Source organism: Phycodurus eques, chromosome 13 (genome assembly GCF_024500275.1).
Source record: "Phycodurus eques isolate BA_2022a chromosome 13, UOR_Pequ_1.1, whole genome shotgun sequence".
NCBI classification, from domain to species: domain Eukaryota; kingdom Metazoa; phylum Chordata; class Actinopteri; order Syngnathiformes; family Syngnathidae; genus Phycodurus; species Phycodurus eques.
The window spans coordinates 19323331-19339619 of record NC_084537.1 but is presented as its reverse complement, the minus strand read 5'-3'; the positions used below and the strand labels follow the sequence as shown (position 1 = coordinate 19339619).

General features: G+C 41.0%; 2 protein-coding genes across 6 annotated transcripts; both read right to left on the bottom strand.

Annotated features, from left to right (window-relative positions):
- Positions 1-566: 566 nt before the first annotated feature.
- LOC133411332 (nicotinamide riboside kinase 2-like) lies at positions 567-6003 on the bottom strand. Of its 2 annotated transcripts, none has more exons than XM_061693577.1 (8): positions 4700-6003; positions 4526-4616; positions 2798-2846; positions 2379-2556; positions 2226-2297; positions 2036-2142; positions 898-983; positions 567-778 (listed from the first exon to the last, which is right to left on the bottom strand). In XM_061693577.1, exons 1-7 carry the CDS (start codon positions 4723-4725, stop codon positions 898-900), a joined length of 609 nt encoding a protein of 202 aa, XP_061549561.1. In that variant the 5' UTR covers positions 4726-6003; the 3' UTR covers positions 567-778. The 2 variants fall into 2 exon arrangements, with proteins under 2 accessions (XP_061549561.1, XP_061549562.1); XM_061693578.1 differs by having other exon boundaries at positions 567-775.
- Positions 6004-6105: 102 nt separating this feature from the next.
- LOC133411331 (caytaxin-like) lies at positions 6106-16256 on the bottom strand. 4 transcript variants are annotated; one of them, XM_061693574.1, is made up of 13 exons: positions 15719-16256; positions 13670-13780; positions 13462-13514; positions 13166-13375; positions 12134-12292; positions 10906-11008; positions 10679-10810; positions 10517-10603; positions 9477-9575; positions 9338-9364; positions 9070-9113; positions 8757-8805; positions 6106-6614 (listed from the first exon to the last, which is right to left on the bottom strand). In XM_061693574.1, exons 2-13 carry the CDS (start codon positions 13744-13746, stop codon positions 6488-6490), a joined length of 1167 nt encoding a protein of 388 aa, XP_061549558.1. In that variant the 5' UTR covers positions 13747-13780; positions 15719-16256; the 3' UTR covers positions 6106-6487. The 4 variants fall into 4 exon arrangements, with proteins under 4 accessions (XP_061549558.1, XP_061549557.1, XP_061549560.1 ...); XM_061693573.1 differs by lacking the exon at positions 15719-16256 and adding an exon at positions 15587-15682; XM_061693576.1 differs by having other exon boundaries at positions 6526-6614; positions 9070-9117; positions 15719-15804.
- Positions 16257-16289: the final 33 nt, after the last annotated feature.

Sequence of the window (16289 nt, the reverse complement as noted above, 5' to 3'; positions counted from 1 at the left end):
ATTATACAATACTATATCATCAATATAATAAATTAAATGATGTTTGCAAAGAAAAGTACTGTATAATTTATATCATATTTTTGCGGTCCGTTTATCTCAGTGACGTCGCTGCCAGGTCAACATATGTACATATATATTTACATTTAGAAAAAGATCTGTTCTAGGTTTGTAATCATGTTAAGAGAGATACTAAAATTCACTAACAACTATTACATATCTATTGAAGCTGTGTTATTTGTGTGCATTTTTGCATGACAAAGTGCCATATAATATTAATGTGTTATATATTATGTTGCATTCAAGGTCCAACTCAAGGAAACGTACGTAACTTCAGTAATTTTAGTGATTTAAAACATTTGCAGGCGTTTCAAAGCAGTGGGGCCTCTTTTAATGCAGTCAAAATGTAGCAAACAAACAAAAAAAAAAACAATAGAAGGTCACACTTATCTCATTTCCCCCCCCCGCCCCCTGGAGTCATTCATATCATATTATAAAGGTTTATGTCGTTTCAATTGATCTCATCTGTAATCTCATAAAACGTGAGTGCTACTAGGTGAAAAAGACAACAGGAAACAGACTGTATTCTTTTGTTGACTTTATGTGATTGTGATGTTCATTCAACCCGGGCCAAAGCGCGGGTGGCTTTTTCTCTTTTCGGGACAATGATACAAAAGACGATGTGTGCTGCTCAGCACAACTATTTACACATCCTACAAGGCGTACATGGTCGTCGTTATTTACATTATCTATACACAAGATCCTCCCGGCCGGTGTCCTGCTGTGAAGAGACAAAAGCAGATATCAGTGATAAATATTTTAACAAAAAATTAAAATGAAAAGAATACACAAGAATCACAATTACCATCAAAATAACAATTATAATCATAATGAATGTACCTATGAGTTGTTGAGAAGGGCATTCTGGATTCTCTCAAACACGACAGAATAAATGTCGTCTTTCGCCATCATTCCATCGAGGTAATCTAAACAGGAATAGTTCGTGGTTAGTCATCTTTTCGGACGTCAAAAAGGCTGCAAACTAGTTAATTTTGCATTCGGTGCAAGCGAGGAAGTGTCGTGGGGGCAAAGCAATAAAATTGTCATTCCAAAAAGTCGGTCCTTTTGAATCTGCCAAGCAACAAATGGCTACAAAACCAAAGGAGAGAAAAAAAACACATTCGGTATGTCTATGTTTCTGAACCTGCCAACTAGCAAAGTCACATTATTAATCACTTGGACTCTACATTGTTGGTTTTGGGTTTGTTCTTTTCAGTCCAGTGATTAGCTTGGTGTACCCCTCAGGCTAATTTAGCAACCTATTATTTTCTGTCAAGTAATTAGCTAATCTTTGCAGCCAGACTAGCTTTAGTAGGTAGGGTCGCTTGTCCATTGGTATTGTTATGTAGCATGTTCTTTTGTATCTGAAGTTTGGCCTAGTTTTTCTTATGATTAGTTTTCTTTTTTTGTGCTATTAGCTAAGCTAGTTTAGCAGGCAGGCGGACATAGCAGTCTATTTTTTTCTGTCCAGTAAGTAGGCTAGCTTATATTGTGCAGTAGTTTAGTTACATAGCTTGTTCCTGTATATAAAAAGTTTAGCCATGTCCTTTTGGCCAATTAGACAAGTTAGTTTAGCAGTGAGGCTAAATTAGCAGGCTATTCTTTTCTGTTCCGTAAGTAGCTAATCTTCGTAGCTAGGCTATCTTTAGTAGGGTTATGGTATACATTGCCCAGTAATTTAATTACAGAGCTAGCATGTTCGCTTATTTCTAAATTGACTTGTTTTTTGTTTGACATAGTTTTAGTACAATGATTAGCCTTGTTTAGCAGTAAGGCTAACTCAGGAGCTAAGCTAATTTAGGAGGCAGGGTACCTTAGGACCTGGTTAACCTAACAGACTGATCTATGCTATCCATTGGTTAGGCTAGATAAGCGGGCTAGTTTAAGAAAATTCCCAACGATGTCGTTTTTTTTTTTTTTTTTTTTTTTTTTTTTTTCAAAGGGAGTTGCTACCTCACCATTGCTGGTCTTAACGTACCTATTCTGTCACACTGGCTCTCCATTTGTTTGCGGTGCTTCAGATACATGGGCCAGACGTGGCCATCGAACAGACCGGGAGGGTCGGGAACGGTGTACGTTCTCGTACTGCGGAGACAGAAATCAGAACCGTATTAGAAGACTGTCGTCACGGTGACAGTTGTTGTGACGATGAAGAGAGAGTACGGTACCTTCTCCTTGTCTTGCACTCCTCATAAGGAAGGGACATGTAGAAACACCTGTCGTAGATGTCGATGAGAGGCCTGCAGAGAGATGAGATCCTGTTATGACGAGCCTTGATGTCTGGAGGTGACAAATGACATGCCGGCAGGAGGGTTACCCACTTGTAGTTGTAGATGAGGAAGCCCTCCACGATGAGAATATGGATCCCATTCTGGTCCGAGCTGCATTCCTCGGCTTCGGGTGACAGGCTGACGCCATGGGAGCGGGCAAACTTGACCGGGTTCTCCTGCCAGCCTTTCACCGTGCTGACCATGGCCTCCATGTCCAGGGCAGAGATGACTGGCAGGGGGAAAAAAAGAGTAACAAATGCCGGTTTAAGCACTTCGCACCTCACCGATGTGCTGTTAACACACATTAGTCACTGTTAGTAAACGTCTCTGGCATTCACATGGAACACCGTGTGAATTTATTGTTTTTAGGTTTAGGATTGGTTGGTTACCAAACCAAAAAAAGGGAAATGTGCAGGAAAGGAAAAGTACATTACTGCATATGGTTTTCCTACGCGAAAATCCATTCTTACCATCCCACTGTCTAAAGCCGTCCTCCCCGACTTCTATTTGATCGGGTTTCTGAAATAACAGTCACCAGTGAAACATTGCTGCAACCTAGTAACCCGTCGCAGCTGATCACACCTGGACAGGGCAAGTCAAGGACCCGTCTCCACCCAAAACAGTGCACGATCTTTGAGGGCATTATTTTGGTTGGATTCGTATGGGATAGTTTAGCACATTTAGCAGCATGGTCACGCTCCAGAGCAATGATGCTTGAAAAGATTGCAAGAGGGACAGGACAAAAACGCTGTGGGGGTTCATCCTTTTAATCCTGCGTACAAGGTGTCTCATAGCAGAAGAGGGATGAGTCAAGATCAAATGTTTTGAAGGGTTAATTTGGCGGATCTTATGGATCGGGTATCTCATAGACTGGTAAAGCAAAAGAGGGATAGGACATCAACATTTGGCGTGTATTCATTAAAAGTCCCACGTATTTCAGGGGTTCATTTGAAGGCTCTGCAGACCAGTTATCTAGCTCGTGAAAGCGACGAGACATTCGGGGCTTAATTTGGAAGATCCTGTGGACCAAAACAAGGATGAGGCAAAAACAGTTGGGGGTTTAATCTGTCAAACAGACAAGATATCTCACAGCACGGGGGAATAAATTGACCAAATAAAAAGTTTTTGAGAGGTTAATTTGGTGGATCCTAGGAACTAGGTATCTAATAGTATGGTAAAGCAAAAGAGGGGTATCAGATTTTAGATATCTCACAGAAGAGAACTCGAAAAGGGGGAGTCAAAAACATTTCAGGGGATTAATTCAACAAATCCCAATGATTGTGTCTCTCGCAGGATGGAGATGTAAAACGGGATGAGACAAATTTGGGGGTTTATTCATTTGATCTTTTGGATCAGGGGTCACTGAGAGTGTAGTGGTAGACACGGCGGATTCCCAGTCAGTTACTGTAGGTCAGCGTGATTGTGTGTCTGTCCACATGCCTTGCGATTGACTGTGGCCAGATCCAGGGTGTGGTCTGCCTTTTGCCCCCAGCCATCTGGGATAGACGCTGAACAGGATATGAGGTGGAACATGAACGAAATGTCCTTCCATTTTCTACCACTTATCCCGCGGACAAGTCCTTGGATATGTTACATTCACCTCCAGTCACTGAGCGAGAATCAGCCATGTGCACTGCTATGCTATCAGTGACCCTTGCTGAAACTTTTCATCGTAGTGTTTTGAGATACCTGGTTCATAGCATCTGCCGAATGAACCTCCCCCAAAACTTTTCATCTTGTCCCACTTTTGCTTTTCTGTTCTGTAAGATACCTGGTACACATGATCCAACGGCTAACCCATTGAAATATTTGGAAGCCATCCTTCTTTTGCTGCAAGATACCTGGTCTGTAGAATCCCCTCATCATTTTGGTCCATCCAATTTCTACCGATTCTACCGCTGGTGGCTATCCCAGCCGACTGCGAGTGAAAGACAGATGACACCCTGGATCAGTCGCCAGTTTCAACAAAGCGCACGGTAAAAAACAGCAACAACAACTCTACAGTTGTGTTCATAACCAATTGAAGATCAAAACGTTTTTTGGGAATTCACGAGGGGACGCTCGGCCTTGATGATTGGCTGTCCAGGAGACAATCAGTCGCTTGTGTTACTAGGATAGTGCCATGACAGGACAAAATTTTAAGTTTGTGTCCTCAAGTGCAATCACTGTAGCATACCTTCATCGCCATCAACTCTTACCTTGAAAAAGTCATCCTGATGCACAACACAGCAGTTGGGCAACGTCCTAAGCAGTCTGTTAGTCAGGGTGGTCTTGCCACCGTTGGTCACTCTGTGGAATGGACAATCTGAAATGACTTGGCGTGTAAAAGAAGAAGTGTAAAGACGTGTAGAGTCGGTCAAACTTATACTCACCCGCCAATGCCAATGATGAATTTCATGTTGGTCGCCTTTTTTTTGAAATCAGTAACTAAAAGAAGGGGAACCCCACTATGCTAAATCTCTCTCAAAGCTTTCTCCTCCCTCTAGGACTTCAACCGTTCCCCCCTTTTACTACTTCATTGATAGACAATCTCAGCATGGACTATTTAAAGGATGAGAGCTGCCCAGAGCACCAATCAGATCGCTTCTCCTGGAGGAGGTAGGGTCCCATTTGCATGCAAGGCCAAGAAATGTTTCCACCTGACAGGAAGGGTGGGGCGGGGGGCAAGAATGTGGCACCTCGGAAGCTTCTTAAAACAGTGCTTCGATGCCAAGTTGCCAACATGGAGCGTATTTTAGGAAGTGCTCCTCAATGTACCTCTTCAAGTGAATCAAAAGAGTTAGGGAGTTTTCAAGGGGAAAACCACGGTGGCGCTTTTATGGCGCTATATTTAGCTCACTGGACGTCACACATATTTCTGATGCAACCGGTCGGTTTGCGTGGCGGCGCGCCATGTGACTGGTGGCCCAGGCAAGTCATGCCCCGTAAGGGGTCATAAAAAAAAGTCTCCCGCAACTCAAGAGTTGCTGACTAACTACGAGCGGCACGTACTGTAGCTCATGTTTGTTGTGTTTATGGTTAGAAATGACTGGAAATCTTATCTGTCACATGTATTTGTCAAGTGAATATTGCTCCCACACTTGATTACAAATGTGTATATGTGTGTATATACTGCATATGCACTGTGGCAGTTACTCAGTATTGGGATTTGAGTAGGGTTTGGTTTTGGGTTAGGATTAGGGTTGTAGCAGTGGTTGGGGTTTAGTGTTTGGGGTAAGGGTTGGTGGTTAGGGTTGGGGTCGGGTTAGGGTTAACGTTGTCGCACATACTTGATCCTTGTCTGGAATTACTGGGGAAACAACGTCATCGATAGCAACTAATAGCTTTAACTTAAATCATAACCAAAAAGGAAAGCCAAATTACTTAATTACGCACTTAAATTACTTACATTATTTTAGTCTAATTTAACTGTCCAAATCTGTCTCGTTTGGACCTTGTTCATTTGGACCTTGTTCATTTATATCCTAAGTTTAGCGTTTAGTATTCAAGCTCATCAACCTGGCTCGTGTTGCTTACTCAGAAAATAACCCAAAGCATGAATAACGAATGTGAATGTGGCTATGTTGTGCTAATGGTGACAGTAAAACATTCATTTCAAGACGAATAAAGGTGTAATAAGTCAGTCACGGGACTGTCAGGTAACGCATCCTAACAACAGTGTCCTTGTGTGTGTAGGTGTTTTATAACTTTGACCCGGAAACGTCAAAAACATTCTGGAAATGAGGTCAAGTACCGGCGGGTCAAGGTTGTATCGAGGGAAGTAAACGATTACAAAACGTGCGGCATGACAAGCTTGTTTATTCTTTCTTTACTTAGGGCCCTTTCTAGTATAACAAACAGGATGTCACATTTTTTATAAAAAATGATTATCATCTTTGAATTGGCCTCATTTGTTGTCGATTTCCATCTGGCGAAAACAACGCATAAATGACAGAAAACACAAAACATCAACAAGCATGCCACCTTTGCATCGTCCACAGAGGGTCCCAAAATGTATTCCATTATTGCACATGAATCAACCACATGGCATTTTATAACAACAAAATATGTCACCACATGGCATTTACAATAACAAAATATGTAAGACCCCTCTTTTTTCCCCCTCAAAAAAAAAATATATGTACACATTCCCGTAACACGAACGAAGAGAGTAAAGCTTTTCAGTAGAAACTTGCATGAAGTATATAGACCATATACTTGACGGTATGTGTGTGACAAATGATTGTCTTGCGTGTTTCACATCCAGTCAGGCCGTGCCATCTCGAGTAATCGTCACCATTGAAAGCTCTGCAATACAAACACACAAAATTGAGTTAGTTTCCAATGTTATATCAAGACAAAATTGAGAAAACAAGACAAATTGGGGACTGGTTGAAACACCCCAGCACAATCCCCATATAAAAATGACCAGAGAATGTCAATCAATGTTGTTTGCAAGTTAAAAACAAAGAAACTGTCAGTCAGTGTCAGGTTTTATATCAGGCAATATGAAATTATACCCCTAGTGGTGTTATGCAGTGGAGGCAATTATACTAACGAGTCCATGCGGTTCCCTCAGAGTTTTAAGGTGATAATTTGCTATATCATTGTTTTTCTGACCCCAACAAATGACATTAAATGACAAGAAAAGTACCATTGTTTGCGCCTGTTGTGGCGTTCGCAATTGTTGTGACCTGTCTCGGCCACCGAACAATAACACACTTTTAATCAATCGCCTTGTGGAAAACGTGAAAACATTTTGGAAGTTCCATTTTTAGTCAAATCCGTGTCTCAACTGATGACGTACGTGCGTCAAAATGGAAACGACATTGTGGTTAAGTTTTTAGTTTTTTGTTCCGAATGAAAACAACATTTTGTTCTGAATGTTACAGTATCTGCATTTGGCCTGATGGGCCTGAATAAATGGAAACTTTTGACTCACTGACAAATTTCTTAGTGGGCCTTGAAGATTTGTATTTGAGTACTCCTGCTCTAAAACTACTAATATTAACTAGAATATGAAGATTTGAGGGATTGATTTGCTCCATATATATTTTTTTTTGAATCCCTCATCACACATCTTTAAAGACCCAGTGCGAAAATCAGCGGATAATTGACGCCAAATACAATTGCATTCAAAAAAAGGACAAGCGGGGTGATGAGAAAGATGTTTTTACAAGGTCGTAGCTGTGGTATTTGATTGACGGTTGACAGTAGAATGCAGTTCCCTCAGGTTAATTGTGAATAAATATTCCGAAATGTCGTCGTCACAGTATCAGTCGAGCTGAAATGGGATCGTATGAAATGTTGGCTATGACTTGAGTGAAAGTGTGTCAGCGCTTCTTCCCTGGCTTGAACCCTGTCGAGCGTTTCCAGACCAGCTGAAGGCTGATGAGATCCGTCGTAAGGAGCGCTCCCGAATGGCGGGACGAGCGCGGTGCATATTTCCTCCCATTTCGGGACACCAAGTGCGACACGGATCAATTTGACCCGCCTGGGTTGGCCGGAGGGCTCGTTGTTAAAAATAGAAGCCATCGGTCGCATACAGGACGACTGAAAAAGATTAGCAGCTGCACTTTACGTAACGCTGGCGTCCTCTGGGAATATGAGGTGTGGGGATCATGTGACACACCCACTGAGCTGGGATGTGACTTAGCACATGTTAAGTAAAGTCAAAGAAAAGGCAACAAAACGTGCATAGTTAATCCTTTCATGTTCATAAAACCGTCATTAACTGGACTAGAAGTGTCTTTTGGTACAAGTGTCACAAAAAAGGCAAAGACAAAGCAAAATACAGTTAATCCTTCATAAAAACTGCAATTCCCTACAAGTGAGAAATTTTAACTGCTACGTCTTTTGGTACAAGTGTGGCTGCGGCCCGCTAAGAAATGGACGGTAATATCATCTATCGAATTGCATTGTAATGTATATTATTCTTGAGGTCAAAGTTAGTGGAGACGTGACATGCACAAGCTCAGGGTTGGCGTGCCTTGTCAAAAGGTGCGAGTTTGGTGTCATAGCACCTCACAGCTGCTCTATTTCCCCAGCGACTGTAACAAATCGCAGCAGGGCCACTGTGGCCAGAGCCTTTCCTGACATTCCGGCACTCTCTATGGCAGCGATTCTCAAAAGCGCGGTATGACTCGAGTCCCGCAAGTGGAACGTAGGCTCCCTCTAGTGGTATGAAAAAGAATCAGTGAATTAAATGCAAATAAAATCATCTTAAACATGAAATACCATCAAACATATGAGAATTGACTATTGTATCTATGCATAAAGTCTGTTTATTATTATTATTATTATTTTTAAAAAAATCAGTACAGTACGTTTTTTTACTTTTCATGTTTGGTACTTTTTTAAACTTTCATGTAAGGTATTTTTTTCTAGCTTAATGCCAACACACAATGCCAATGACAATACAAAACAGCCTGGCGTCCCGCCAACGCTTACCTTTGAATGTCAGACGTCGCGCCCGATCTCGGCCATCGTCGGCTTCGGCCTGGAAGGAGGTTAGAGCACGTCTGAGTCAACAGGACCAAGACAATAATTATCTGTTCCTGGGTCAAACCGTCACCGTCAAGAAAACCTTTAGCAACTGTACAGACAATGGTGTCAATTCATATTTGAAACGTCTTCATCTTAACTGTCGTAGAAGCATAAAATTAAGTTAACCAAATGATCTTCAGTTTCCTTGGTAACCGCTGTTTTGACTGACAAATCAAAACGTGCGTGTGGGCGAGTACACGGTGCAGCATGAGGTCACCTTTCTTTAGGCGGCGGCAAGTTGGCGTTTTGCTGCTCTTGCTCCTGTCTGGACACAAATAAACACTCTTAAAAGCTTCATAACAACAACAATAACAAAAAACGTTGTTAATTATTAAAGGCTTCTTAGAATACATAATATAACACAAATTAAATGGTAATTGTTATAATTTAAGTCTCCAGAGAAAACAAAACTTTCAATAAAAAAATATTGACGACAGAAGATGTTTCCTTACGTTCTTAAATAGCATCATTGCGCCGTCACTCACCTGGCTTTGACCTTCTCGTCATCGTACCTGAACAAGAGTTGGAATGGACAAACGTGTCAAAATCAGCATTACATAACTGATGCAATTGCTGTGGTTTTTTTGTATTATGGGGTGGCGGCGGCAGTGCAAGGCTACTCACTGCAGCACGCACTCGGGCACCTGCACGTGCTCCATGGGGATGAGCAAGCTCAGCTCGTCCAGCGTGTGCACGTAGCGGACCTTGTCCAGGAACTTCACGCTGCGACGCAGATAGACGTGCTCAAGAAATGTGATCACATATTATACTGGTTCAATTATTTTCTCCAGCTGTGCTCGTACGTTTACATACTTTGGCAGAATTTATAAGATGTGGACCATTTTTTTAAAGAAAAAGAGTGATCACGCAAAACACATTTATTTGATTTTTAGCGGGATTCACTATAATTGTCATGTTTTTAAAATTAGTAATACACACAATTCAAGTTAGATTTTTCCTCAGAAGCCTTTAATAATAATAATAATGAAGTAATTATTATCTTACAATAATTGTAATTTCATTGATATCGTCACGATTCCAAAAGTTAGGATCTACTAAGAGTTGTTCCTATTATTTGGAGCCTCCCACACATTTTTTTTTTATCTTTTATTTCTTTATGCTTAATAAATACGTACTTACATTGTAATAACAATGACTTCATTCAATGGTTTTGTTACTACTTTTTCAAACACATTTTAACAAACTGGGGCGCTACTCAGTCATGTTCCTATAATTGTGTTTTACTTATTTTCTCCGAAGTGAGTTAATATATTCATTATTATGTTATTTTTGTTATCGTATGTTTATTGTTTTGTCAGAAGCCTTTCATTTATTATCTTACCATAAGTACATTATACAACAGTTTATTATTCATTTAATTTATTGTATGATGTATAACCCTTTCAAAGGTGCCAAAAATAAAAAAATGCAATGTTGTTCTTTTTTTTCACAGTAGCCACAATTCCAACCTGCACCTGTTGAAAGTACAAAGTTCCATAGCAATAAGTTCCAAATCAATTTGGAACAAACCATTTCAAGTCATACCTCAAATGAAAGGTCTTGGTGAGTGCTTCCCATATTATTGGTCAATATACTCAAATATGAGGACCCAATGACTGAAAACATGTTTTTTAAAATATTTTTAATTTGATCATGTCACTGACCTGATGAACGGCCTGGAGATGGCCAGGATGGTCCGGATGAACCACGTTGGGTGAACAATGATAAGACACTTGAGATTCTTCCTCAATCTGCAATGACATTTCATTTATTTATTTTTTCAAATTTCAGCGTCATTTCACCGTTTGAAGTTTCAAGAGTCTTACTTCCTGTCAATCATCTGGTAGCATTTCTTGAGCCAGCCGATGCCGGGCATCTTCCTGCGGGGCGTGGCTCCGTTCAGGTAGACGATCATGTAGTCGTCGGCCACCAGCAGCTCCAAGCTGCTCACCACATACCTGGACACGCACAAGCATGCGCACACATACAAGTGCGCGAACAAAAGCCGAGTGTGAGCGTTAAGTAAGTACTAGTAAGTACCCAAAGTACTCACAAGAAGAGGTTCTCCATGATGTATGAGTAGTCGTCACAACTGCTGTCTGGGAGATAGCAGGCTGCGAACACGATGATGGCATTCAGGCCTTCCCCGTAGTAGCCTGAATTGGGGAGATGAAAGTGGATCAGTATCATGCCATTGCTATTTATTCTCTGTCAAAGATGCCGTTTAGTCTAAGACTACAGTTCGGTTGGGACATTATTTATTTATTTGCACTAGATAGGGCTAAGTAGTCATTTACTGTAGCGTCCTATTGCGTTGTTCCTGGAGTGGGTTGTATTGCCTCATGATTGGGATATAAGGTATCCTAACCGGAATGAGTTGTATTGCATCACATTGTAATTGGAGTGAATTGTATCGTAATTGGAGTGAATGGTATTGTAATCGGAGTGAATTGTATCGTAACTGGAGCGAATCATTTTGCTAATGTGAGAGAATGTATCGCAATTGGAGTGAGTTTTATCATAGCGTAATTGGAGTAAATCATATATCGCAGTTAAGAGTGTATCATATCATATCGTGTCATATAGGAGTGATTCGTACTGTATCGTAATTGGAGTAAATTGTATTGTAATTGGAGGGAAACATATAAAATGAATCATAATTGAGGTGAATTGTATCATATTGCAAATGGATGAATCATACCACGCATGTTTTTGGGATGTGGGAGGAAACCGGAGTGGCCGGAGAAAACCCACGCAGGCACGGGGACAACATGCAAACGCCACACAGGCGGGGCCGGGGATTGAACCCGGGTCCTCAGAACTGTGAGGCAGACCCTCTAACCAGTCGACCGCCGTGCCGCCGAAGTGATGCATATCGTAAAGTAATTTGAGTGAATTATACCCTAGTTGTAGTTGGTACTGTATCACAATTGCATATGTATTGTATCAAATTGTTTCAAAATTGGAGTGAAACATATTATTTGTGATTGGAGTCGTACCATATCACAACACGATTGAAGTGAATCGTTTCGTATTCATCATAATTGGAGTGAATTTGATCATAGTACGAGTGTCTCATATCATAATTGGAAAGAATCAGATCAGCTGTAAAGTAATTGGAGTGAATCAAAATGGGAGTAAATGGTACTGTGTCACAGGGGGAGGAGTTTTCAACGGACGGCAAATGTATGTTATGACATACGGTGGATACGAATCCCATCGCCGCTTCCTGAGAGACATCGAGTGACACGGCGAGGCGTTCTGGCGTCATGGCAACTCACCTCCGTGGGTCACCACCCTGAGGTACGGCCTGATGACCTGCATGTCGATGCGCTGCTCCTGGTCGCCCACGATGACCGTTCTCCACAGGCGGCCCGACGAGTCGCGCTCCTCCTCGCCTTCGCCCGGGAGACGCTTGGCGCTGGCCACCGGGGTGTCGTCTGGATACAAACGGGAAGCGCTATGGTCGTTGGAAAGTCAGACCTTGACAATACACCATAGAGATGTATTACAATTTTTTATTGTGTTTGTATTTGTGCTATTAGACTATATTTGTCTATATTTACACGTATATGCCTTTGGTATTTGGCTAAAAAAAAAAAAAAATCGAATGGTAAAAACTCGATTACAAAATGCGTAATAATGAAATGCAAACATCAACAATCTAAATTAAAAAAACTCAATTATTTTTAAAATTGTAATGTTTATTTTAATTGAAAAAAATGAAAAACATCCAAATTAAAAATAAAACAATAAGAATAGTAATTACTCACATTACAAACAGTGTTAATTGTATATGTAATACTGTCTTTTATATTAGACTTTAGTTTTAGCATTATCTTTTGAAACGCACAATTTTATATTATCTGATGATAGACCTTGATATTGGATGATTTGTTTTTGAAATTAAATTATTTCTGATGTATTTCATATTGGATCTTAGACGATAATGTCTTTGACATTGGACCATTTCTGCTATTACGCATTGATACACTGTATTTTGATCTCAGGCTATGTTTGTCTTAGACTGTCTTTGCGATCATTTTTTTCTTAAGACTATATTTGTTTATATTATGCAACACGTGTCTTTGATATCACCTATTAGATATTTGTTTTTGAGATTACGTTATTTTACCGTGATAGACTATGTGTCTGATTTGAAGACAAGCGTCTTTGCTATTACTGTATTTCTAATACATATGTGCAATATCAAAATATAAGATATTCGTCTTTGATATTGAGACTATTGTGTCTTTGATATTCGACTCTTTGACGTCATTAGCACGCGGTGTCGTGACGAAGTGTCCACTCACCTTCCCACTCCAGTTCGTTGCCGTTATTGGCGAAGTCCAACGAGTCGGCGTCGTCGGGGGTCTCGATGTCGTCTACGTTGATGTCCAGGTCGTCGGAGAGCAGCGAGCCCTCGCTGTGCTCCAGCGACAGGTTCATGTCGGGGGCGGTCAGCGTGCGCCGCTTGGACTGGTCCCTGGCTGACCCGCCCACATTCAGACTACTGGGGGCATCTAAGCCAAGAAGCCGAGAAGCCAAGAAGGTTAACGTTACATGAAAACATAAAAACGTATGAAAGCGTGTCAATAGTTCGCATTACTGTTTCTGTTGTCTGTGAGGCCACACGTGGAATCGCCATCTTCTGGTAGAGGCCTGTGTAGTAGATACACAAGTTTAAGAACACTTGTACTACAAAAAATACATATGGTGCAGCAATTCCAGAAGTTAAAAATATACTGCAGTATATGTATCAATGCCCAATGCATCATTATAATACAAATTTTATTTCCCCAAATATAAGCTGTGACCTGGGGAAATCCTCGTCCTGCCACTCATCCTTCACCTCCATGTTGTCCATGCGTAAAGTGGCCTCTGCAGTCCCCATGGCGTATGGAGGAGGTTGGTCAGGAATCAGCTCGCTGGGGGGTGAAAAAGACACAAAACGGCGTGCTCCGATAATCAATGTCATTTTCCGAAGCTGCTTTATCATTTTTTGGGGAGAGCAGTGCACATCAAGTTGACTTTGAAGTCCCAAGGTCATTTGGAGAGCCCTTGGACATGCATGGCGTCGAGTACTTCCACCAGACTCATCTGAGGCTAAACTTTGATACGTTTGATATTAGGCTATATTTTTGATATTAGACTACGTTTTACCAAGTCTAGTCAAGCTTATTTATATATTGTAGTTCTTAAAAAGACTCGAAGAGCAGCACAAAATCAAGATCAATGACATTCCCTTGTCAAAAGCATTTGTTTTCGGGTGATTTTTGACTCTTTGGAATCTCAATCTCAATATTAGACTATTTTGGAATGTGTCTTTGATTTAGACTACAGTTTATATTATAGATCTGTATATGTGTCTTAGATATTAAGACTATATTGGAATAAATGTGTCTTTCATAAGTGAACTACATTTGTGATATTCAACTATATTTGTCTTTGATACGAGTTTTTATGTCTACGATATTTAACTATATTTTCTATTAGACTATGACTTTGATATTAGACTACATTTGTGGACATTGAACTATTTGTCTATATACAGTATGTCTTTGATATTAGACTACATTTGTGATACTCACCTGTATATGTCTATGAAATTACTCTCTATGTCTCTTTGATATTCAACTATATAGGTCACAATATGGCGATCATGCACTCAGAGATCACGTGTGTCAATAACGTGCATATAGGAGGGGTGGGAGGAGGGGGGGGGGGGTCCTCGCCTGCAGAGTTATACAGTCCATTTGTTCGCTGGTTTGGCAATGATGTATGACACACACATTAGGAGAAACTAAAAGGCCTTCTGGCTACAATACGCTGCCCGCGTTGTTGTGATCAGATTCAAAATGGCGGCGGCGAATTAGATTTCCGAGCAAAAGGCGTTGGGGGGACAAAGGCGAAACAGAAGTTGAAGACTCAAGGTTATCTATGAATTTTACAAAAATGTACGTTAGCTTTCCCGAAATAGATAAATTCTCGTGTTTTCTGTAAATGTATGTTAGCTTCACAGAAGAATCTTTTTAAGTTTTTAATATTCATAAAAACGTACATTAGCGTACCACATTTCCCAACTCTTAAAGTCTGTAATGTTACAATAGCTTCATTGGAGACTCAGTCGTCTTTCAAGTTTACGTAAACATGCGTGCTCGGGTCAAATAAGAATAAAAATCACGTAGTAAATTGTTAGCTTTCCTGAAGACTTCAATGACGTTCTTGTTGGTTAAAACGTACACGAGCTTTATATGACCTCAATCATCTTATATATTCACAAATATGTAAGTGTATTGCGTCATTGAAGACTATATTGTCTTGTATTTTGATATTAAACCAAATGTACGTTAGCATAATCAAAAACGAAATTGTCTTTGATGTTTATGAAAATGTGTTAGCTTCTTATAAGATTCTAAATAGGTCCAATGTTTCCGAAAATGTACATTAGCTGTAAGGAAGACTCTTGAACATCTTTGATGTTTACCAAAATGATGTTGCTTTCACTGAAACCTCTTGCTTACAAATATGTTACTTCATTGCTATTGATGTTTTCGAAAACACGTACGCTAGATGCGTTGAAGGCTTTAATCATTTTAGTTGTCTGCAAAAACATTAAATGGCCTTCAAAGTTAACACAAAAAAAAGTAGTCTTGATCGTCTTTGATGTTTAGGAATCATCTTTGTGGTGTGATTGACAGGTGATCAATCCAGGGCGCACCCGCGCCTCTTACCTGACGTCAGGCGGGACAGACTCCATGGTGGAAAGCAACACCGGCAAAGAAAATTTTCGACGACATGTACAATTTCCTACTCAAAGACGACAATGTCATCAGAGCAAAGGCAGGCTGCGTGCGCGCACTCACATCAGAGGAGCGTCGGCGTGATGCGAGGACGACGATGCGCCTTCAAAGACGGCTGAGCATCCCCCGTCCGGCGGAGGAGAGCCTCTGGGAGCGCCGCGGTCCTTTCAGGAGTGGGAACGCCGCGCTTTCAAATCCATCTTGTTTTTGGACAAATCAAAACAAAACCAAAACATGAAAAATAATCCTGTGCTTTTTACCTCTGCGGACTGTCCCCTCTGCTGAAGCCGCGCCCCTTCTAATCCTGCTGATGTCATCCGTATGCTGCTTATGTAATCAAACCTGCCTCCTCTTTAGAATGCAAGTGCCTCCAGGATAGCACGTTTCTCCCTTCTCCTCTTCGTCACGTTCCTTTTATTTGTTAGCCAGCGTGTTTATTTTTAAAACGCGCTCATGCGCTGGCCAGTATGGAGGTTTCCACTCTGCTGTTTCCAGGCAACCGCATCCTCCTCCTGCTCCACCCTCCTCGGCAAGCTTTTTAAGCTCTCAACTCTTCCTCTTGCCGCACGTTAACCTTCCTCCTCTTCCTCTGCCGCCCTCTTTCATCACAATGCAATAAGCTCTGCGGGCAATG

Coding starts and splice junctions, on each gene's coding strand:
- LOC133411332 (XM_061693577.1), bottom strand. CDS start 4,725: ATGAAATTCATCATTGGCATTGGCGG. Junction 2,847..4,525: donor ATCAGGATGACTTTTTCAAG/GTAAGAGTTGAT, acceptor CTGTTATTTCAG/AAACCCGATCAAATAGAAGT. Junction 984..2,035: donor GAGCCAGTGTGACAGAATAG/GTACGTTAAGAC, acceptor ATTCCTGTTTAG/ATTACCTCGATGGAATGATG.
- LOC133411331 (XM_061693573.1), bottom strand. CDS start 15,612: ATGGAGTCTGTCCCGCCTGACGTCAG. Junction 10,811..10,905: donor ATCATGGAGAACCTCTTCTT/GTGAGTACTTTG, acceptor GTGCGTGTCCAG/GTATGTGGTGAGCAGCTTGG. Junction 9,365..9,476: donor GTGCCCGAGTGCGTGCTGCA/GTGAGTAGCCTT, acceptor ACTCTTGTTCAG/GTACGATGACGAGAAGGTCA.